At 45.6% G+C, this 24,230-nt stretch overlaps 1 protein-coding gene across 1 annotated transcript; it reads right to left on the reverse strand.

Moving 5' to 3' along the window:
• Positions 1-18,933: 18,933 nt before the first annotated feature.
• Positions 18,934-22,105, reverse strand: LOC109776745 (ran-binding protein 1 homolog b). The gene is made up of 4 exons (XM_020335411.4): positions 21,712-22,105; positions 21,473-21,624; positions 21,231-21,356; positions 18,934-19,529 (listed from the first exon to the last, which is right to left on the reverse strand). Exons 1-4 carry the CDS (start codon positions 21,888-21,890, stop codon positions 19,318-19,320), a joined length of 669 nt encoding a protein of 222 aa, XP_020191000.1. The 5' UTR covers positions 21,891-22,105; the 3' UTR covers positions 18,934-19,317.
• Between the last annotated feature and the right edge of the window lie 2,125 nt (positions 22,106-24,230).

Raw genomic sequence — 24,230 nt, forward strand, 5'->3', positions numbered from 1 at the left:
GGAGTAATAGTAGTAGATGCAGGCAGGAGTCGGTCTACTTGTCACGGACGTGATGCCTATATACATGATCATACCTAGATATTCTCATAACTATGCTCAATTCTATCAATTGCTCGACAGTAATTTGTTTACCCACTGTAATACTTATGCTCTTGAGAGAAGCCACTAGTGAAACCTATGGCCCCCGGGTCTATTCTCTATCATATTAATCTACCATTATTTCTATTACCGTTTATTTTGCTTTCTTTACTTTTAGTATTTATGGTAAAAATACCAAAAATATTATCTTATCATCTCTATCAGATCTCACTTTTGCAAGTGGCCGTGAAGGGATTGACAACCCCTTTATCGCGTTGGTTGCAAGGTTCTTATTTGTTTTTGTAGGTACGAGGGACTTGAGCGTGGTCTCCTACTGGATTGATACCTTGGTTCTCAAAAACTGAGGGAAATACTTACGCTACTTTACTGCATCACCCTTTCCTCTTCAAGGGAAAACCAACGCAGTGCTCAAGAGGTAGCACCAGAGCCTCCAACAATTCTGTGAGAACTTGAGCCGGCGGGCATGCAGAGCCGCTAGCACTAGCCGCTGCTGTAGCCATTGAACTAGAGGTCATAGCCGCGGCGGTTGTTGAACCAAGCGCCGGTTGTGTACCAGCCATGAAGATCGCAACCCTGTTCGGCAGCTTATAAGGGTCCGGAATACTGTCACCATCTGAATAGCCCCCAAGCCGGCCATCTTGTAGTTGATACAATGAATTAGTCTCGCCTGTGGACAACTCACCATCAGAATAGATGGCTGTATCACCGCCAGATACAGATCCTTCCTCAAATTCTGCCCCATGGATAAATCCAACAAAGGCGCGCTTTACGGCGGGTTGAACCCGGGCGGGTCGTGCACACTGAGCAGTCTCGATGATCTCGGTGCAGGTGTCCGGCTCAGGGCCCGGTTCGCCGATCTTTCCGATGAAGACATGGATTCCGCCGAAGGGGACCCGGTACCCATACTCGATTGAGCCGGCCCCGGGGCCCCAGCCTGCATCGTCGATGTAGAGCTTGCCGCGATGACTCTTGGTCATCCGGCCCACAGCATATCCCTTGATCCCTTCGAAGTTGCCCTTCAAGAACTCGAAACCACCGTGCGCGAGCCCCACGGTGGGCACCAACTGTCGTGGATTTGTCACGGCAGATGTCCTAGCATAAGGACTTAGTCGTGGAGCCATCGCAACTAGGTTAGCTTAAAGGGGTTAAACGGGACAAAGGACACAGAGAATGTATGCCGGTTCGGCCCCTTGCGGTGAAGGTAAAGGCCTAATCTAGTTTGAGGTGGTATTGCTTAGGTTTCGATTACCAGGGAGCGAATATGCTTGACCTAGCTTTCCATCTCTTGTTTCTTGCCCTAAACCACCGCCGGGTCGTCCCTTTATATACACAGGTTGACGCCCGGGGGTTCATAGAGTCCCGGCCGGCTCATACACAATGTGTCCGGCTCGGTGACAGAACATATACTTTCCTTAATGTACAAGTTAACATATGGCGGTTTACACCCGTGGGTCTCAAGTCGCCTTTGGGTCTTGGGCCTTCAATAAGCCTACTTCGTGAACCGCCATCTTCAACATCTTCATGGGCCTTGTCATTATGAACCGCCAGTGGTGTGACCCGGCCCCTCCTGGGCGGGTCATACCCAATAGTTATATCCCCAACAGATCGTAGCGGAACCGTCAGTGATACACATCAGATCGCAAATGATTTGCAGCTCTACTACGTGTCCGTAGGGTCTCTGGAACCATTTGTGATGTCGCGTTATCACACACGAGAATTCTGAGTAAACCGTGCCCAATGTAAAATACAATCTCAATCGTAATTTTTTCAGAAAACGTGTGGGATCCCAAACAAAAAGCACATGTCACTCTTGCGGCAACCGTCGGTGATACCCAACAAATTACAAATGGTCTGCAGCACTTGTATGTGTGCGAAGGGGCTCCTGAACCGTTTGTGATAGAACACTATCGCAGACGGTAATTGTTGGGAAATGTGTGCGATGGAGTCTTGCATGGCAGACGGGTTACGCAGAAAACTCGTGTGCGATGGGGCACAAATCGCACACAGTTCATATGTTGGCTCGTGTGCCTTACATACTCTTTCCCAAAGGGTTCATTACGACGGACCGTATGGTTTCACTGTGTCATTAGAAACGTTTAATCACCGATACCACACATGCGAAAGAATTTAGTGTGTGCTGCATCGCACACGATTACATTTTGGAAGGCCTCTGGATCACTGCTCCATATCCCCGACGGTTTCTGGGTCGTGTGGGAAGGACACCCTATCGCCCAAACGCACCTGGCGACGGTCCCAAATGCCGCCGCGGAAAGGGGTTAAACCGTTTGTATAGCACCGACGCGTATCAGTGTTAGTTAGTTCATGAAACTGTACTAGTAGTCGGTGATGGCCATGGACGGCCTGCATGCACCTGACTAACAGTCAAATTGATATGTGAACATACATGCAGGTTGTTTACATGATTGCTTCATAATTACAAAGAGTATTGATCAGATTTTAGATCACTCATATTGTTTTCTGAAAAATCCTAACAATAGTTATCCATGCATAATTTAGGAAACATGCTAAAAATAGAACAGTGTAGTTTTCTGAAATTTATGCCACATAGTGCACATTTTTGTTCATGCTTAAATAGGCATGCTGATCTCTTGGACATTCATCTAGTTGTTTTGTGCAAGTATGTAAAAAGAGCAAGCCATTGTTAAATTTGTGAACATGCTGACATAAGCCACTTTACATTAATAGACAATTGATATATGTACTTATTTATGACTTGCAAGCTTAACTATTCCAATCCTTCCATTTGTGCACAATTCGTCCCCTGCTTTGCAAGAAAAAAATCCTGATGAAGCTGGGCGTTTATTCATTTCAACACTCCTGTACTAAGCCTCGGCTTAAAACAACGCGTGGCTTTCTTTTCTATTGTTGTCTCCAGAACTTTGAAGGAAAAACGCTTTTCACTAGACCAACTTGGAGAGAATTTGCCAAAGTATACAGATTCCAGGTTGGTATGAAGTTGTACTTTGATATTAGCACACGTGGACATCAAATCGATCTGGAATGGACAACGTTCCAACGGTTCATCCTTGTAAGTGTTCTCAGACATACATACCTTGCTTAGTTGGACTTGCGTTTACTTGCCTATTCTTAATAGTCCTAAATATAAATATTTGCACATGTTCACATTCTTGTTTATGTATATCTGCTCAGCTTACTATGCGATATCAGAAGAAGAAAAAAGCGATAGTTGACAACATGGAACTCACTGCTGGAACCACATGTACGTGGAAAGACATGTGGTACACCGTCATTTTTGCTGACAATATTGAATCGCTTGTGCGATCATACGCACATGAACCAAGTTCTGGACCGTACAAGGTGTTGATGCACACTCTGACCGAGACCAACGTTAAGAAGAAACAACTGGTAATATGTTTATTTGTTTCAGCATTCATTGTACAACATTTGTTATTTAAAATATGCCATCATACCATGTAACAATTGTGTTAATGCAACAGAGACTCCCTAGTCGTGTTCTTCCTGATCAGATGGATGGACATGGTGAAATGAGAATTATTATGTTTCTTGAAGCTGACATATGGTCATTATACTCGATGTTAGAAAAAGATTGACGCCTCATCGTAATGGATGGCTGGAAGGATTTGCTTTCCTTGTCCAAAATGGCAGTTGGAGACAGGCTGTTCTTCGTGATCCACCATGGAGGTGATGAGGTTATCCTCTTTGTCAAACCCATGAATGGGTAATCTGTGTAATCTGCTGAAGAGTAGTTCTATGTTGTTGCTGCACTTCGTGTTGATGCTCGAACACTCCTACTCGTGATGTGTGATACTTTTGGAAATGATGTTGCTGATGTACCAAATGTTTGTTCCATGCCTGAAATTGTAATGCTATATTATTATCTGTGATCATATTTTCCTATTTGTGTTTTATTTAAGAATTAGTATGGCATCTCATAGTTCAGTAAAATGATAGCATAAACGGAAAGAATGTAATAGATTTCATTACGAGCATCTTAACTAATATCCATTAGATAAACCCAAAACTTTGTTTTCAAGCCCACTGCACCATTTTTCCCTTTCCCAACATGCCGAACATCTCAACTAGTACCCTGAAAATTTGATTATAATAGGTTATAAACTCTGCCATGGCAGAAATTATAAGGTACTACATTTTGAACACCTACTGGCCATTTATTAAATCATTTTTATAACCAGCCAACCATTTTCTGTCACATCAAACATTTTATGTGACACTACGAACCGTCCTAGAAAATGGACATGCGTAGTGACGCCCAAATGCATTCCTGAAAATCAGGCCACAACATCACCAAAGTTGGCTAGGGTGCTGCCCTTGGAGGAAACATCTCATGACGGTGAACCAACACCGAAAATGATTTTAGTCGATGTTTCCTGTTTCGTCACCAGGGTTTTTGTCACTGAATAGACAAAATTTTGTAGTGCCTTCACGATCCGGCAACACTTCACCGTCCAAAGCTAATCGTCACCGGAGAATTAGAGGAAGGAGAGTAGAACCACATGGGGCTTCTAATTATGAGGTCAAGAAGATTATCCCTAGCTGTAATTAGTCAACTAGGACCAACTAGAAGAACTAGAGGAGGCTCCAAAACTTGTCTATCTCAAAGAGCACAAATCCTCATGTATATATAGGTTTAGGGCAGAGGGACGGCTTCCAGCAAGGAGGGAAGGACCCTCCTTGGTGCGCCGGCCAAGGGGAGGAGTCCAATCTCCCCCCCCCCCCCAAGGTAGGATTTGGCCCCCCTTACATGGAAAGGGGGTGCCACTTCCTTTTGGGCTTTGGTGGCCCAATTCTCTTTCTCCGGTTTGGCCTTTTTAGACCCGTTGATATTTAAATTGAATATAAAATGTTCTAAATACTGTCAGACCATTATCTATATAGTTTAACATCCCTGAAACCTTATCCACCTATATATAATTTATCGGTAATACCTGGTATAACCTGATATTCACCGAAACCCTTCCGGATCCTCTCGGAACTATTTCGGGTATTAATGAAACAATTCCACAAATATGTTCTCATCACTCCCATCCTACTAACACTCGGCAGGTCATGATTTCCTTAAGCTTGTGACCCTATAGGTTCGGTAACTCATAGACATGAACGAAATCGTTCGTTCAATGACCGACATCAGGACCGTGGACGTCCATATCGATCCCTATGAGCACACGAATGATATTCGAGTGAACCTATGGTTATCATGTGATGTTCCCTTTGCTTCACGATACTTCACAAAACCCGGGATGCATCGGTATCTTCCTGAGTCATCACTATGCTCACTATACCAAAATACTCGTTACCGGTTTTGTTCTTTTTTCTCGTTATTGTGTTCTGGCATCCCTGTGATGTAGTCACCTTTGTCTGGCCAGGCGATGATGGATGCCATCACATCGAGAGGGACCTAAGAATATCTTCCATCGTCGAAGGAGCAAATCCCACTCTCGAGCTATTCGGCCACTTGTCAAACTTACCGATGAACCTGTAAATTGTCGTTATGATCACCGTGTTACGGATGCATTTGAGCAACCCCAAAGCTCACCATACGGTAATAAGTGACCACAACACTCTCATGGTCTAAAGAGTATAATCACACATTAACACTCCATGCTATTACGTTACTGTTCAAGATATCGGCCGATATTCTGATAAATCAACCGATTTATCGCTTAACGGTGTCTGGCCGATTAGATAAATCGACTGATATGCCGATTTACCCCTTATCTTGGGTCGATCATTGAGTTCCCGATAAGCGATATCCCCAACATTTACAATTGATTACAGATGATATCAACTCAATTCATAACATACAAAATTGGGTCGATTCAATATGACCGTTCTTCTAACATCATAATCTCAATGTTGTTTATTCTAAGATCCGAAAAACATGATCACCAACAACATTTGAGCTAGTCTTAGAGGCGAGACTAGGAACCTTTATTTTATCTGTTTATCATTTCACACGTGCATATGAGTTTTCCATTGAATCACATATTCCAGGATCATAGCAGTTATAGCATGAAATATAAACACTTGTTTATGAATATGGAAATATAATAATACAATATTATTGCCTCTAGGGCATATTTCCAACAAGTTGTACGTGTCACTCCCTATGAGCTGGATGTCCTGACTATAAACAGAATGTTCTTCACCTTTTCGTTGCTGGAAGTCATTTGCAGTTATACTGAAGACGAAGTGTATTCCAGCCACGCTATTGTGAGGCATGTTGTCTAGGGTGTACTGAAGAACAAGAAGTTCAAAGTTGTGCCATGCTTTGTGAGGCGCACTGTTCATGTCAACACTAGAAAACATTGTCTGTGCAACCCCGGTTGTAAACACAGTTGGTGCAAATACAACATATTGACAAGTACTTATACACACTATTTGTGCAACCCCACTTAAAAACACTGTTGGTGCAAACACGCCACATTGGCGCAGCTCGCTTTAACACTTGACACAACGATCGACAAGCTCACTCTCGTACTCTGTTATCGACATAACCAAGTATATTGTTAGAGTGGTTTATGCGTTTAAACAAGCCCACAATATACATTCAAAATGTTCACACGCTAGTCCAGCATTCAAGTTCAACATTCACATTAAACTCAGCTTCACAAACAAAAAAAAACATTCACCAGCATAACTTCAGCATGTTTATGCATCTCAATGATTCATCGAACATTCAATATTTACAAGTTCGCAACAAAAGACAAAGCTGTGAGAAGGTGTACAAATCAAGAAGAATTGATTGGTGCTTCTCTTAGCAAAGGGCCTTGTGTAACGCCCCGAATCTGATGCGCCAGGTGTCTCCCAGTTATTCGCCATCGTTGCCATGTCATTTGCTTGCGTGTTGCATTTTGTCATGTCATCATCTGCATTGCATCATCATGTTTTCAAAACTTGCATCCGTCCAGGTCTCCCAGTTCTCTCCGTTGTCCGTTCCAAGCCCTTTCACACTCGCACGCGCCCGCGGCACCTCCGAAATATCATTTTATAAGTGGCATAAAAATGTTCTCGGATTGGGATGAAAGTTGGCGTGCGGTCTTGTTATAGTGTAGGTAGACTGCCTGCCAAGTTTCATCGCATTCGGAGTCCGTTTGATAGCCCAACCGTTAAACATGTAGCCGCAATATAGCCAGTCAAACGTCAGACGTTTTCGGTCTCCGGAAACAGTTGCCGGGCTGCACTCCTTCCCTCTCATCTCAGCCCAACCTCCTCTTCACAGCCCACTAGGCCTGTCTAAACCTCACCTCCGACCGGATCCGTTCGATTGCGATCGGAGGGTCCAAACCGGCCTCAAACTTCCCTAACCCTAGCACCTACCCTACCCCTCCTTCCTAATTTGGGCATCCCTAGCACCTCCACCTACCTCTAGCCTCCTCCTCCCCAGAATCAGCGCCCCCCAAACCGCAGCCGCCACCTCCACCTTCCAGCCGCCGCCTCCCACCTCAAAATCCGTCGCCGGCCACCCCTCCAGCGCCACGTGGCGGATCCCGAGTGGCCAGCCGCCACCGCGCAGCCGCCCGTAGCCAACGGGACGACGCCACGCGTCCCCAGCCGGCCTCCCACCGCGCCAGGCCCTACGGGGCCCGAACCAGGCCTGCGCAGGCCCGAAGCAGCCCGCCGCCCGGCTCCCGCGCCTCCCTGCGCCCGAGCCGCGCCTCGCCCGCGAGCGCCTGCTCCGCCGCCGCCCGCCATCACTGCACATCGCCGGCGCCGCCGCACTGCCCCGTCGTCGTCGCCACAGCGCCGCCCCACCGCCCGTCGCGCCGCCTCCACCTCCGCGCCATCCGCGCCAGCTCCGGCCGGATCCGGCCAGATCCGGTCCGGCCCGACCTCGCCGACGCCCTCCCCGACCCTCCGGCCAGCATCTCCCTCGTCTCCGGCGAGCAACTCCGGCCCCGCCTCGATCCACGTGCGAACCCTAGATCCAGATCTGGGAGGTGATTTTTCCACGTCCCCGCAATTCTGCATTCTGGTGCCATGTTCATCGTGCCGTAACTTCTCACTCATAGCTCCGTTTCGTGCATATGATATGTCAAAATGTTCATTATGTGATGCTCTTCATTTTGTTATACTGTGACATGTTTGTTTGATTTCATCTTTATGCCCTAATCATCGTTGCAAGAGTGCTATGTGATGTTAACCTGCTGAGACTGTTATAACTTGATGATTTGTCTTTTTTTTGCATTTTGTGTGTGCATCCTATCATCATGATGTCTACATATTTGTGAAGCATATTCATGCCATCTTTACAATGGTGCAAGCCTTGTGTTTTTTTATTCCCTGTAGTGAGTGCATCAAGCTTGTGAAGTGGGCTACTTGCTGTTAATGTTCTGTCAATGCTGAAACTGTTGTATCATGTTGCTATCTTTGCTTGATGCTACCAATTAATTTATGCATAATATGGATATGTTCACTAAGTGTGTTTTGCTATACATGTGATGCTCTATCAATCCATGCCTTTGGTTGCATTTATAGCCTGCTGTAGCTTATTGTAATCTTGCTCTCAAATTGATAACTAATGTTGCTGTCAGCCTGCTAACATTTAGTTCCGTTTTGCCATATGTTTTGCTAGTGATCCATGCACCCTATGAACTTGTTATTTCCATGCTTAGCTTCATGAACATGTCTTCTTACTTTGGGTTATCTTCACATGCCATGAAATGCTCTGTGGTGAGTGGTACAAGCTCACCAACATGCCTACTTATCGTTGTTCCTGCCATGTGCTATTATTTTCAGTGTCTGAATCTGTCATATCATTTGCCATGTTTGCATGGGTGCTATCATATTTTCTGTTGATCTTTGGAATAAGTTCAGTAAGAGAGTTTTGTTCTTTGTCTTTAGTACTAGCATTTCATGCCTTTTTTGCCAAGATAAGTTCCCGTAGCATGCTGTTTGATAGCTCTAAACATTGCAACCTGATGTTATTTCTGCCATGCTCAGTGACTTCTGCAAAGTCTGTGAAACTGTTATTATTTGCAATCTTGTCATGTCCTTTTGAGCATGTTCTATTGATTTCTGGGGATAGTTCAGTGTTCATGTTTTGTAATGCTTTATCTGTACATCTCGTCCGTGCCTTTTGTTTTCATATTGAGGTGCTGTAGCATATTGTTTTGATGTTTGCTAGATGCCTAGTTGCTGTTTTGGACAGCTTGTCCTTTAAACTTGTTTCATGTGTATGTGTTGAACCGTTGCTCCGTTTTGAGTGTGCTCTATATGAAACTTGCTTAGTTTTGCATGTAGTTTCATGTTACCTTGTTGGATCCATGTTTTGAATGTGTTTGCTTGATGTTTGAATGCATTTTGCATCAATGCCATGTTTAACTTGTTTTGCTCATATCTTCTAGGCCGCAGCTCCAAATTAAATGAACTTTATATGTAACTTAACTAGAATTTCATGTAAATTATCTTGGTGCATCTTAACTTACTGTTTAACAACTTGAACATAAAGTTAATTCAGATCTGGGCCAATTTCGAAATTTGCATATGAGGACTTACCGGAATTGTTATATGTTGTTTCCGACCTCATTTAAACTTGCTTTGATGTGTTGCTCTTGTATGCATCATCTCTTGCCATGAGTAGCTGCATGTAGCCTTGTCATGCATCATACTTGGTTGAGCATCATGTCTTGTTTATGTGTTGAGTGTTACCGTGTTGTTTGCTTCTTTCCGGTTGTGCTCCTTCTCGTTAGTTCCTGTTTCGTTGCGATCGTGAGGATTCGTTCGTCTACGTGGCTTCGTCTTCTTCATGGACTCGTTCTTCTTCCTAGTGGGATTTCAGGCAAGATGATCGTCACCTTGGATCTCACTACTATCATTGCTATGCTAGATGCCTCGATGCTATCGCTATGCCGCGTTACCTACCACTTGCTTATCAAGCCTCCCAAATTGCCATGAACCTCTAACCTTTGTCACCCTTCCTAGCAAACCGTTGTTTGGCTATGTTACCGCATTTGCTCAACCCCTCTTATAGCGTTGCTAGTTGCAGGTGAAGATGAAGATTGCTCCATGTTGGATTATGTTTATGTTGGGATATCACAATACCTCTTATATTATTAATGCATCTATATACTTGGTAAAGGGTGGAAGGCTCGGCCTTATGCCTGGTGTTTTGTTCCACTCTTGCCGCCCTAGTTTCCGTCATATCGGTATTATGTTCCCGGATTTTGCGTCCCTAACGCGGTTGGGTGTTATGGGAACCCCTTGACAGTTCGCTTTGAATAAAACTCTTCCAGCAAGGCCCAACATTGGTTTGACATTTGCCTAATAACCTAAGCCTTTTTCCTTTGGGTTTCCGGAGCCCGAGGGTCATCTTTATTTTAGCCCCCCCGGGCCAGTGCTCCTCTGAGTGCTGGTCCAAACCGAGCGATGTCCGGCGCCCCCTGGGCAACCAGGGTCTATGCCAACCCGACGTCTGGCTCATCCGGTGTGCCCTGAGAACGAGATATGTGCAGCTCCTATCGGGATTTGTCGGCACATTCGGGTGGTCTTGCTGGTCTTGTTTTACCATTGTCGAAATGTCTTGTAACCGGGATTCCGAGTCTGATTGGGTCTTCCCGGGAGAAGGAATATCCTTCGTTGATCGTGAGAGCTTGTGATGGGCTAAGTTGGGACACCCCTGCAGGGTATAAACTTTCGAGAGCCGTGCCCGCGGTTACGTGGCAGATGGGAATTTGTTAATATCCGGTTGTAGTAAACTTGAAGTAAACTCTTCTAAAATACACCAACCGTGTGTGTAACCGTGATTGTCTCTTTTCGTGGTTGTTCGAGAGGAGAACACGGTTTTTGGGTTATGTTTGACGTAAGTAGGAGTTCAGGATCACTTCTTGATCATTACTAGTTGACGACCGCTTGTTAAGCTCCTCTTCTTGCTCTTGTTTCGTAATTTAGCCACCATACTTTGCTTAGCCGCTGCTGCAACCTCACCACTTTACCCCTTCCTTACCCATTAAGCTTTGCTAGTCTTGATACCCATGGTAATGGGATTGCTGAGTCCTCGTGGCTCACAGTTTACTACAACAACAGTTGCAGGTACAGGTTGTGCGATGCTCATGACGCGAGAGCGATGTTTGCTTGTGTTGGAGTTCTTCTTCTTCTTCGTCGATCTTGGGTTAGGTTCCTGGTCGGCAGCCTGGGCTAGCAGGGTGGATATTGTATGAGTTTCTGTTTGTGTTTCATCTGTAGTCGGATGTTGTTCTCGTGTCTGTTGATGTATTCTTGGGCGTTTGTGCCTTATGTATGTATCCCCAACTATTATGTAATGGTTTGATGTAATGATATCCACCTTGCAAAAGCGTCTTCAAGATGCGCTTCTATCCTTGGTGGGACCTTCGAGTTCCTTTAGGATAGGGTCGCATCTTGGGCGTGACACCTTGCTATTCACACTTTAATTTCCTGGGGCTCACTCTGGTATTTCTTGTTGCCACCATTCAGGGTTAGGTTCTCTCATTCCATAATAACAAATTATAAGTGTGTTCTCACTGGGAATATTGAACTGAACCTCCTGGTGGATTGACCATCTGAACTTCTTGTGTATTTCCACTAAATTTAAGCACCGCTATTTGCAGAAATATGTTACAATCGAAGTAGCATGCAGACTTGCCTCTTATACGCGCACATGGGCCCACAACCTCGTACGCAATGGAGTTCCCGCAGTCGTGCTTAAAGGGGCACCACACCTTCTTGCACTGCAATCAGCAAGTCCACGTACGAATCGACTTATTTTATCTTGTGTGGTCATTCTAACTAGTTACCAATGTAGGAATAACTGATATTGGAGGCTAGAGGACAACAGGTAGCAAGAGCCATCTAATTTTGTGCAGATCCACTAAAATTGAAGTATGTGCTTTTGTTTGCGCAAATAGAAACGATATGGAGATAGACATTCCTGTTTGCACAAATAGAAACAGAATAACTTACATTGCCAGTGTACGCGGTCGAGTGAACCGAGCATACTTGGGAATCCTCTTGATGCTCCAACTGCCAACAGTTTTTCTCTGTCCTTCACAATTAGTTTTTTCAAGTACTCTGGTGCAAACATCTTTACCATGATGCGTGCAAATTTCATCGTGGTCTACAGACATGTGGTCTCTCCCATCCGGACTTTAGCCTCATTGGCATTTGCGTCTTTACCATATGCAAGCATCATGAGAGCAACGATGCATTTTTGCAAAGGAGAGAACGAAAGTTGTCCACAATAATCCTTTCTCAATTTGAAGGAGTCATTAGCCTCCTCCACGGCATTCACTACGCGCAAGAACAAATTTCTACTCATCCGGAAGTGATGTTGAAAAAAACCTTCATGGATGTTGGGTCCAGTTTGAAGTAGTCCTTGTAGAGAAGCTTGCGCCAATGATCCTATCCCGGGGGAACAACTCCCATGCCCTTTATCGAACCCTAAAGTTTAGAACATGCTCCTCTTGCCTCCAATTCCTCACAGATCTTCATCATCGTCATTATTTCAGCATCATCATCGTCCAAATCCGACGAATCGACACAATTTGTGAAGGTCCTTCCCATACTCATCATCCGACAAATTCATCGTCCGCCTAAGAAAACTACTTGGACATTTCGTCAAACACATAGAGCGCGATGTGTATGTCCAGAAGAGTGACTTATAAAACCTTGTGCGGTGGTAGCACGGTTGACGACGTTGTGGGTTGGGGCACCCGATGGCGGCACCATGGAATGGCTTGGGGCACCCGATGGCGGCACCATGGAATGAGGACGATGATGTAGCTAGGGTGGCAGCGGAGCTACGGTGATAACTGTGCGAACGAGACGGAAGAGAGGAGAGGAAGAGGGCAATTCAAGCTATGACGGGGACGTCTTGAAGAGATTTGGAATGGAACCTTCCAGTCCCTGTATCCACCCAGGTTTTCATGACTTGGTGTAGATGGAGATAGGACAGGGTTTTCATGACCGGGTCATCTACCGGACGTATAGGTGCAGGGTCGAGGGGTCCGGTTGTACTCCCTCCTTTCCTAAATATAAGTCTTTGTAGAGACTTCATTATGAACTACATACGGATGTATATAGATGCATTTTAGAGTGTAGATTCATTCATTTTGCTCCGTATGTAGTCCATAGTAAAATCTCTACAAAGACTTATATTTAGGAACGGAGGGAGTAGACTTGAAAAAAGGAATCTTTTCCCCCGCAACTCCCGGAGCGCCTAACCTAGGCGATTAGGGTTTATGGGTGGAACCCGGCGGCGCACGCTGAATCTCGGCGAGGCGATCAGACTGGAACCTGCTGATGGCTTCGTCGTCAACGCAGGATCAAGGGAAGGATCCCTTGTCACCTCGGGCGGCGAGTGCAAAGTTAGCGGAGGCCCTGGGGAAACTCGGCATCACCGAGGAGGAGGCCACGCCGCTGGTGCTAGATGATGCGGATGAGGGAGCGCCGGAGAAGTGGATGTTGGCCGAAAAAATGCTTCACAGGAATATTCTCCACATCCAGACCATCACCAACGTGCTTCGTCCAGCCTGGGGAAACCCTAGAGGTCTGGACTTCAAATCTGTAGGGGAAAACACGTTTGTGGCCGAGTTCGCGAACCGGAGGGACTGTGATCGTGTCTGGCAAGGGGCGCCATGGCATATAAGCAAGCACGTCGTCATCCTCTCAGATTTCGATGAGTGCATGCGCCCCTCTGAACTGCGGTTTGACAAACTTCAGATGTGGGCTAGGGTTGTCAATCTACCCTTCAACCTACGCAATGAAAAGTGGTGTGCAGTGATCGCTAAATAGATTGATGAGCACGCATCAGATGTGATCTTCGATCACACCAATGGCTATCTGAGAGCCAGAGTTACAGTGGATGTGAACAAGCCATTAAGGCGTTGGATCCTGATCGAATCAGCGAGAAGGAAGAGCATGGATCCCTATGACATTCAGTATGAGAACATCCCGCACTTCTGTTTTTCTTGTGGTCGTTTAGGCCACTCGGACTTGCACTGTCCAACCCCGGGGGCTAGAGATGCCAACGGTGAACTGCCCTTTGGGAAGGGGCTGCGAGCTTCGGATGAATGCAAAAAAGGCAGCTCCAGTGAGAACACGTCCAGAGAGCATCCTGCGAATCAGAACAACAAGGCTGAGACAAGAGGTTCGACCACTGCAGCTGAGAAAGGAGCCGAGGTAAATTCCCCAGTCAAAACCAGAAACCAGAACAAACAGAAGGGGGGACCGCCGGCTAGCAAGCAGGTGTACAGGAAGGTCGTTGTGCCCTTGCTGACCAATGAGGCATTTGAAGCGGTACCTGGTGACCAATCCGCAAAAGCTACAGAGGAGGATCCCAGCGCCTCTTCTGTCGATGAGGATGGGGAGAGAGTACCCAAGAAGAAAAAACCAACCCCGGTCAACTCTGAGCATTTGGCAGAGGCTGCGGTGCAGCCCTGCCCTTCGCAATGAATTGCCTCAGCTGGAACTGCCGCTGGCTTGGGAACCCAGCGGCAGTTCGAGAGCTTCGCAACATCGTGAAGCAGGAAGGGCCCGGTCTCCTCTTTCTGATGGAGACGAAAATTTTGGCAAAACGAGTTGAAAACTTGAAAACCACACTCGGTTTTGCAGGCTGTTTTGCTGTAAACAGTGAGGGATTGAGTGGAGGAGTTGCACTATTCTGGTCAGCCGACGTCAAGGTTGAGCTCAAGAATTATAGTTCTGGCCATATTGATGTTATGGTGCAGACAAGTGACCCGGATTCGAGCCCGTGGCGATTCACGGGATTCTACGGAGCCCCTAGAGCAACAGATCGACACCATAGCTGGAGATTTCTGCGTACGCTAAAAGCACTGCCACACGCGCCTTGGCTGTGTGTGGGCGACTTTAATGAGACACTCTTTGCCTCGGAACACTTCTCGCGAGCTGTTCGTCCGGAGTGGCAGATGCGAGCATTCCGAGAGGCTAGTGATGATTGCTTGTTCCAGGATCTGGGATGGACTAGGGCAGAGTACACATGGGATGATGGTCAACCGGGTGTGATAATGTGAAAGCGAGGCTGGATAGAGCCTTTGGGAACCCAGACCTACTTCACCTGTACGGCTGCACGCGAGTGAGACACATCAGTACGACCGAGTCAAATCATTGCTTCGTGTGTGGAGCTAAAGAAACAAGTGTCCACGTACAGAACAAGAGGAGCGAAGCCTTTTCGCTACGAGGAAGTATGGCAAACCCATGCAGACTATGACCAAATGGTTTTGGAAAATTGGCAACGGGGGTCGGGTCAGCAAGGTTTGGCCGGTGTGCTTACCGCACTTCAGAACATGCAAGAGTCATTATCTGCATGAGGTGCGAGAGAGTTTGGCAGCCTTACTGCCACCATTAAGAAACTTCGGGCAAAGCTGGACCGCCTGCGATGTCAGGCTGTTGGTCGAGGCCCATCTGATGAAGAGAAGGCCACAGTAAAGAAGCTGAGAGAGGTTCTTCGTCAGGAGGATATATGGATGCGCCAGAGGTCGAGAGTACCCTGGTTGCGTCACAGCGACCGCAATACAAAGTTCTTTCATGCCCAAGCGGCCATGAGAAGACGCATAAACAAGATCGAGAGACTTGTACGTGATGACGGGTCTGTCTGTCAAACTCTGGAGGATGATCAGAGTGAAGTCCAACAATTTTATCAAGCCCTATACACGCCGCAGGGTTTCAACCCCATGGATGGGCTTATGGACTTAGTTCCAACCCGCGTGTCTGATCAAATGAACGCGCACATTGATATGGCCTACACTGCACAGGAGGTCAAAACACCGCTGTTTCAGATGGCGCCATCAAAAGCACCGGGAGTGGATGGCTTCACCGCGGGCTTCTTTCAGAGGCATTGGACAATCCTTAAGGATGACATTATCCCGGCGGTGCTTGGATTCCTAAATGGGGGTGAACTACCGGAGGGGATGAATGATACATCCATTACACTAATTCCTAAGGTACGGCACCCTCAAAGCATCAAGCAATATAGACCCATTTCCCTTTGTCCTGTTTTGTACAAAACCGCAGCAAAGTGTATTGTCAACAGGATAAGAGGCTTTCTGAATGATATCGTGAGTGAGGAGCAAAGTGCCTTTGTACCGGGGCGACTCATCACTGATAACGTGCTCGTAGCACATGAAAGCGTGCATGCAATGAAAAGAAGGAAAAAAAGGAAAGAATTTCGGTTGTGCTATCACACTGGGTATGATGAAAGCATATGATCGCGTTGAATGGCACTATCTTGAGGCCATCATGTCTAAGTTAGGCTTCAGCGCCTCCTTTGTTCGGCTGATCTCGAAGTGTGTTTCGTCAGTCCGATTAGTAGTTCGCGTGAACGGTGAGCTCTTGCCATACTTCACCCCCTCCAGGGGGTTGCGACAAGGCTGCCCCGTGTCGCCCTACCTCTTTCTTCTCTGTGCAGAAGGCTTCACAACATTACTCAACAGTTTTGGTGGAGCTCAGGTAGACAGAGGAATTCGGGTTAGCATCCACTCACCTTGGATCAACCATCTGCTATTCGTAGATGACAGTCTCATCTTCATGAATGCAAAGGTGGAGAGTGCTGCTAGGTTAAATAATATACTGGATATTTATGGATTGTGCTTGGGCCAGCGTGTGAACAGAGACAAAAGCTCCATCTTATTCAGCCCAAACACGCCAGATCCGGTTAGAGCTGCCCTGAAAGCAACATTGGGCATTTCGGTCGAGGCTTTCAATGAGAGATACTTGGGCCTGCCGACTGCACTGGGTCGGATCACTTCCGGGACCTTTGCCTACATTGGCGAACGGGTGCGATCAAGGATGAATGGCGGGACTGAGCGCTTGGTTTCTTGCGCGGCAAGGGAAGTCTTGCTAAAGTCAGTTGCCCAGTCCATTCCAACATTTACAATGAGTTGTTTCAAGTTAACCAAGAAAGTCTACAAGAGCATCTCGTCGCCGATGGCAAAATATTGGTGGAGCAGTTCCATCGATCGTAAATCTCTGCACTGGATAGATTGGAAGTCCTTGTCACTTCCTAAGATCAAGGGAGGAATGGGTTTCCGCGACTTGGAATGTTTCAATATCGCGCTTTTGGGCAAACATGGCTGGAGAATGATGACAAGCCCGGAGTCCTTGTGCTCTAGGGTTCTAAAAGGACGCTATTTCCCAACCTCTGACTTCATGAGTGCTTCTGTGCCACGAAACGCCTCCACGACATGGAAGGGTATTATGGCTGGGAGGAGGGCACTAGAAGCCGGCTTGCTATGGTGAATTTGTGATGGCACTTCTGTGAAAATTTGGACTGATCGGTGGCTACCTAGAAAGCTATCTCTACAGCCCTCAGTTCAGATTGGGAGCGCCAACCTTCACACAGTTTCAGACCTTATCGATACAGACAACTGGAGCTGGAAAGTTGATCTTATAAGGAGTAATTTCACACCACTAGATGCCGATGCAATCTTGAACCTACCTCTCCGACAAGGTGGTGGCGACGACTTCTGGGCATGGGCTCATGAGAGGTCGGGATCCTATACTGTAAAATCTGCGTATCGTGCTCTAATGACTGTAACGAGCAGTCAGCTCTAGAGGAAGGGACGATTACTGAAACTTCTGAGAATGACAAACAGTTATGGACTCGGCTCTGGAAGCTCAAGGTGCTACCCAAAGTCCGTGTCTTTTGGTGGCGGGTTCTCCGTGGCATCTTGCCGGTCGAATCAACACTGAAATACAGGCACATTGCAACTATGGCCCGATGCAAAATCTGCAAGGGTGCAAACGAAGACATGGTGCACGCTCTCATTAAGTGTTCCCATGCTCAAAGCTTCTGGACAGAAGCTAGGAAATGGCTCAATGTCAAGCTGCCACACCTACATCCGATCACTTGGTGCAAGGATATTTTGTGTGACACACGCATCAATGAAGGGGACCGGCCGAAGATCATCACTGTCATGTGGGCTATATGGACTTCTCGCAATAACATAACACATGACAGAGAGAGCCTGCATCCAAGCCAGTCCCTGAGCAGATCCGAGAAGCCCTAATGCTGCTAGAGCTTCCCGATGAACATACCAGGATCATGCCTGGTTATGGTTGGAGACCACCCGACCCAGAGTGGCTCAAGATAAATACAGACGCTAGCGTCTCGCTGACTGAAAACAGAAGCGGAGCGGGGGGTCTTGCTCGAACCTCATCCGCCTTTGTTGCTGCCTGGAGCAAGCCGCACCATCATGTCACGGATCCGCTCATCGCAGAAGCCCTGGCTCTACGAGACAGAGTCATCTTTGGCAAGCTTCGAGGTTCTTCGCGAGTGGTGCTCAAAGTAGATTGTCTGGAGCTGGTACAGCTCTGGAACTCGCGACAATTTTCGCACTCTGTCATAGCGCCTATTCTTCTCGAAATTGAAGGGCTAGCCTCAACTTTCCTTAGTTTTGATGTTCATCATGTATTGAGACAAGCTAACAACTCAGCGCACCTTTGTGCAAAGCATGCGAGCACACTGGGAGTGACTGATTGTTGGATGGACTCTCCTCCCGGCTTCCTAGTGACGAGCCTGATGGTTGATTGCGCTGGAGCCGGTTTTGATTGAATAAAGCTCTATGTTTCTCGCAAAAAAAAAAAAGATGATCTGATACTTGCCATAGTAGTAAAACAATATGAACTCCCTAAAAAAAGTAAAAACAATATAAACTGGCACCAAACATGCTCCGTCAAGATTATGCAACTAAGTTTTCTTTTGTACAGTCTCAGCTCTAATGTATCCAAATCTACTGACTTCAAACTTTGTAACAGGCGCATGCTAGCTGCCCACCGACGATCAGGAGCGGCTTCTCACATGTAAGAACAAAACAATAAGGAACTGGCATATCAAATGCGTAAAAATAATATAGCAAGTGATTTATAGAAGTTGTATGCAATCCATAACCAGCACATGCAACTCAAATACCCACAATTCAAACCCAAAATGTTCCAAACTCAATACTCATGGACTACATTTCGAGTTCTTGACAAAAGCAGACAACACCATCCAAAAGCCATGCGAGCAGATATTTTACATAACAATAAATACTCAGACGCGTGAACACCCAGTGGGGGTGAAGATGGACTCTGCTCAAGACACCTTCTGACTGTCTCAAAAAGTTCTCAGCATATTTCATCGTCAACGACTACCAACTTCCGTCAACAGGAAGGACCGACAAACTGACTCTTGCCACCGAGCAATGCTCAGCGGTACCATTGTGACGGGCGTTGCTCTGCCCACTACTCTGAGGGGGCTGTCGCGGCTTTGGTTTCTGTCTCCTTGCTAGCATCAGTTGATTCCTCCTTAGCTGCGCTTTCCTCAGGTTTGCTTTCGCTTACACTAAGTTTCTCCAGCAGTCCAGCTGCGGAAGAACCTTCTTCGCTTTCACCGCCTTCATTCTTTGCAAGCGACTCAGCGATCTCATCAACTAAGTCTTTAAACTTCTTGCAATCTAAAAAATAGATAAGAAGGGAGTCATTAGCAGAGACATTCAACTATTTCAAAGTCTGCACTTAGTAAAACATAAATATGGAGCATCAGCACACTATCACTATGGTGGCATAGAGCAAAAGAAATTGCACAACTTTCAGTTGACCTCTGGTTGACTGGGGCAACACATGGAAAACACTGCAGGTGTGTTTAGTTTCTAAACGTTAATGCTAACCCTGGGTGTTTGGTAGAGGAAAGTTAATTTTGCCAAGCAATTCTGGGCTAGAAAATCTTTACTCCACTGGGAGAGCCTATACAGCTCTCTTCTGACGGCAATAACAGAGAAAAATGCAGAGTTAAACTGTTGTCCTGCTAGTGGGTGTAGATACTGCTGCTTGAATATGCTCAGGTTGGATTAGCTAACCACATATCAAACAAGTACCTCTGCCTGGGTAGGGTATAGCTCAAACAGGCCAGTGGAGCCTAGCCTAGGTAAACTAGGTGAGCCAATGATCCAAAGGCTCCCTATGCAGCTTAAACATGACTACTTGAACAGGGTATCAGCGAGATTTGCAGGAGAGATGTTATAGCTAAAGATAAGATTGAGCGACAGCCATAAGTAGCAAAATATTTATATATCTAAATGTGCAGCTGCTACTTGGATGAAATAATAAATACTACACAAGAAATACTGAGCAAGTCAGTAGGTTAAACAAGACAGTATATGCCTAATTATAGTACTTCACAGAATCACAATCAAAATGCTGCATTGAGCATGACTAAAAACAAAGACTAACATGTGTGGCGGAGCTAGCATGCACCATTTATCACAAATCAGGCATGGCTACTAGTGGGGAAAACAACACGAAACAAAAGAACTGGGACAGTGCATTATTCCAAATTATGTCAGGAACCTATGAAACTACAAGTTTGCAACTTATCATCCCTAAAAAGTTGTAACAGGTTACAACCAGATATTGATTGCAGCGACCCACAAGGCGGCAAAAAAGGTGCAATTTTGAAGCTACAAATATCATCCATACCCTACCACTGGAAATACTTAATTAATGTATAAATACTCGGCAACTGGAATTAAAAATGTCAATTAGAGAGGATCCCTGTGACCACTAACATAAACAAAGCAGCAAAAAGAACTTCCATGTGGATCTACAGGAAAACCGTTGAGACATGATATTATGATATAGCTAGGACGTTACAACTTAAATTTAGAAGAACCTTGAATGTTAAAAATTCACAAACATCAAGAGTCGCATGAAAACAATGATAGGTTGTGGTCGTGTCACCTTCACTATGACAAGGAATGGCCTTGCCTCTTGGAACATTGCCCTTATTATACCAAATCCACCTACCCCCAATCATGAAAGGTATTTTTTATGATCCTTTATCCCAAATAGTAGATTACTACAAGATCACATGCTTAAGATGTAATTTCTGATAAAGAGTGCCAACACACACCCTAAATATGTTGTTTTGCTGATGATTCACCGAGCCTCGTAAATACTAAATTGCTAAAAGAAAAATTCACGTGCTCAAGACAAAACACAACGTTCAGCTATAGAATGTAACCAGGTCAGGATTCACTAGTGTCTCACAAAGCATACAAAAGAAACTACTAATGCTACAAACAAGGTGATCTAGCATGTTATCCAACCAAGTCAACCACGCAAGACACACGCACGCGGAAATAGAGTTTAGAACTCACTCTCAACGGTGCCAAACCGGATGGCAAACATCTCATCCTTAAGTTCTCCGTCAGCAAAGTCTGCCGCGTGCCAGACACAGGACTTGTCGCTGCCGGCGTGTTCCTGCATCTTCGTGGTCGAGATCACTGCACACAGAGAGGATCAAGGCCATAACCGTGAGACGAGATCCTGTGATGAATCTACTTGAAGCAACTGAGCGATCGGAACTAAAGGAGCAAAATCTGAGGAAACAACTACAGACCTAGGTGATTGGCGCAGATCTTAAGTGTCTTGGCCTGGCGCATAACAAGGCGGACCTTGCCGTTCTCCTTGTGCTTGAGCAGCTTGACGGTGCCCGTGCCCCTCTCCTTCCACTGGTTCCCATCCTTGTCGAACCTGTATAGCTTCGCCTTCCTGCACATCGCCGCACGAACCCGTCCCAAAATCAGCGCCAGATCGAGCCGAAACGAGCAGAACTAGGGGGGACGAGGGGGAGCTTACATGTCGAGGAGAGAGTCCTCGTCCTCCTCGCCGGTGGTGACGGCGACCTCCTCGAGCCGCACGATGGGGGCGACCTGGGCACCGGTGTCCTCCTCCTCGCCGGCAGCGGCCGCGGCGGCGGAGTCCTCGCCTTCCTCCTCCGCGACGGGGCGCTCCACGACGGGCTCCTTGTCCGCCATCGGAAGGGTTGGGCGGCGGCGCGCTTGCTACTTCCGAGTCGACGCGGCGGCGAGAGGGGGGGACGAAGAGAGACGCCGAGGGAAGTTTTGGGAGGTCGGTCGAGAGGAGGGGGGCGGCCGTAAAAGGGCAGTGCGCTAGGGTTTTTGTGTACCACGGAGGGGGAGGCGCCGCCACAGAAGTGGGGCCCACTGGAAGCGTGATGGGGCGAGGCCCTGGCGTAGGGTCACCGTCGGAACTGCGTGTTAACAACGCCACTGCCGATTAGCAACGGCGTCAGTTTTTCTTCCAACAATCTTTTCTTTTCTTTTGCAACTAAAAATAGCTTTTCTTTGCCCCTTCCGGGACATACAAAAAAAAAACTTTTCTTTTGTGACTTTTAAAATTTTGAATAAATAATTTGTTACTAGTTCACCTTATGAAGGCTCCTAGAGACTGAGTTCATATTAAGATTGACAAACTTGCCACAAATGACTTTGAAGTCGATGGTCGCACTGAACGCACATCACCGAAAGAACTGGAATAAATCCAGAAAAATGTGACCACCAATGCTAAGCCTAAGATTTGAACCATCGTAGTTACGTTCAGTTCGTTGTTTACAATAGTTGCAAAATCACCACACATATCTTGTAGTCCACATGTACATTGTCTCCCGCTAAACATAAAAATCTGAAACAAATCCAAAAAATTACAAACACCCATGTAAGATATAAAACTTGAATACAAATTCCATTATAAGCAACTTATCTATCTAAACTACGACTCGAGAAAGAGGTGAACAACTTTTAGTCATTCAAAATGTTTTTAAGGTGCATAATTAAGTCTAGACTAGTGCCATCCTTGGGAAAAAAATCCAGACTAGTGTGGAAAAAAACTATGTTCACACAACCTTTGCAACCAGACATATCGATCTAATGCTTGAGATAGAATAAGTTTTGTAACAAAATATTACCGACGTCACTAATGTTTTTTTCCTTTATTAGATTTTCTTATAACCTCTCTTTAATTGTATCTTGTGAGGATTTATTCTACGTTATTTTTGCGAAAATAAGATTCTCGTACATTTTTTATGTGGCTATGTAATATATGATCGTTGAATTTATGGTGACGTTCTTTTATCTAAATTAGGCTTGATGAATGTTATGCCATTTTGATTATTATGTTGACTTTGTCACTACATGGACATAACAAATGATATCATATGTAAAACATTGCACATTATCACATATAGGCTTGGTATAAATAGTGTGTATCAACACATACAGGCGTAGTGTCAACATTGCATATCAACAAATACAAACACATGTTGCATATCATCGCATAGTCTCTATTTGTCACGTATCATCTATGGCAGCATATTATTAACATCGCATTTCGTCCTTATCACTTAGCATCTATACATTGCAAAGATTTTGTTGGTTACGTCATTGTTGTCCCATCTCGCCTCTATATGTCTGATCTCGTCGCATATATCCAGTCTATCCATGTATACCCAAATATATGTCATTTAGAGCCTCGGTCAAGATATTTAGAGTGGTGCAAAATTGCTCATATAGCTAGTTTTGCAAAAGAATGACTCGGACCAAACATTGTTGCATTGAACACGTAGGCACTCCTCATCCTAACCGATTATGTAATAATCACAAACAACTATTGAGATAGTTTGTAGCGCGTACATAATCAGATAGGATACAAAATCACCCGCGAACGATTGGAAAGGACATCAAGGTCTAAGTTACTCTTTCAAAACCTAGATAATATATTAGTTTCTATCTTATAGTGGGTTTCCCATCATCAGCGAAATCCAAAGTTGTTGCCGAAATTCAAGGAGTGCAACCCAAGTATAAGATTCGGCGAACCAAAACCTAACATTAAGACAAAAGAAAAATGACTCATGTGCCATGTGGTGCCCACAAAGTGTCATCATCGAGCTTCGAAAGCCAACGAGTATGTCATATGTGCCCATCAGTAAAAAAGACCCTCTGATTCACGTCCACCATTAGACAAAGATGAGATGGGATTAGGAAAGATAAGAATGAAACATAGAACCTTGCATCTTGAAATTCTAATATACTCATAGAAAAATTCTAGTAACCATACCAATTGTAGCATTCATAGCAAAAAAACTACAAGATTTGTATCCAATTTAAATTACAACATTCATAGCAAAATGACATGAATTAGAGGGACATGCATGCTTCACTGCGCCTTGTGATTGGTTGTGTTTCTTTTTTTTCGCGAGCCATGTTAGTCTAAATAAAGTATGGTCTCTACGTTAATAGGTTCAAGTTACAGTTTCAAGCTTCATCATGAAAGTATTGAGTGTGCATAGCATATGCAAT

This window comes from Aegilops tauschii, chromosome 1 (assembly GCF_002575655.3).
Source record: "Aegilops tauschii subsp. strangulata cultivar AL8/78 chromosome 1, Aet v6.0, whole genome shotgun sequence".
Classification (NCBI taxonomy): domain Eukaryota; kingdom Viridiplantae; phylum Streptophyta; class Magnoliopsida; order Poales; family Poaceae; genus Aegilops; species Aegilops tauschii.

Bases quoted from the DNA above. Each gene is read 5' to 3' on its own strand.
- LOC109776745 (XM_020335411.4), bottom strand. From the start codon at position 21,890: ATGGCGGACAAGGAGCCCGTCGTGGAGCGCCCCGTCGCGGAGGAGGAA. The intron at 21,625-21,711 runs GTAAGCTCCCCC...GGCGATGTGCAG, and splicing joins GAGGACTCTCTCCTCGACAT to GAAGGCGAAGCTATACAGGT. The intron at 21,357-21,472 runs GTCTGTAGTTGT...CTCTGTGTGCAG, and splicing joins GATCTGCGCCAATCACCTAG to TGATCTCGACCACGAAGATG.